This window comes from Cariama cristata, unplaced genomic scaffold (assembly GCF_000690535.1).
Source record: "Cariama cristata isolate BGI_N322 unplaced genomic scaffold, ASM69053v1 scaffold24578, whole genome shotgun sequence".
In the NCBI taxonomy this organism is placed as follows: domain Eukaryota; kingdom Metazoa; phylum Chordata; class Aves; order Cariamiformes; family Cariamidae; genus Cariama; species Cariama cristata.
In genome coordinates, this window is record NW_009630962.1 from 6,996 (window position 1) to 7,216 (window position 221).

The window sequence follows — 221 nt, forward strand, 5'->3', positions numbered from 1 at the left end:
CGTGCCCCAAACCCACAGCTGCTCTGCCAGCCCCGCTGCTGCCCCAGGGGTCATTTTGGCAAGAAGCCACTCATTTCTGCAAGCAGAGGGACTTACCCAGATCATGTATTTGATTATCCTCCTGGTGACAACCGTGTACTCCTCGATCAGCTCCGCCAGGTAGTACAGCCCAGCAGCTGCAAGGGAAACACCTGGCTCAACCCCACGGGCGACAGCAGGGG

At 58.8% G+C, this 221-nt stretch overlaps 1 protein-coding gene across 1 annotated transcript in view; it reads right to left on the reverse strand.

Moving 5' to 3' along the window:
• Window positions 1–183, reverse strand: part of TEX261 (testis expressed 261) — a gene marked incomplete at its 5' end in the record, with an annotated part of 4,546 nt that extends 4,363 nt beyond the window's left edge. The window contains one exon of the mRNA XM_009705778.1: window positions 97–183. Within this exon, the coding sequence (XP_009704080.1) occupies window positions 97–183 (87 nt within the window). The remainder of the gene's footprint in view (window positions 1–96) is intronic.
• Window positions 184–221: the final 38 nt, after the last annotated feature.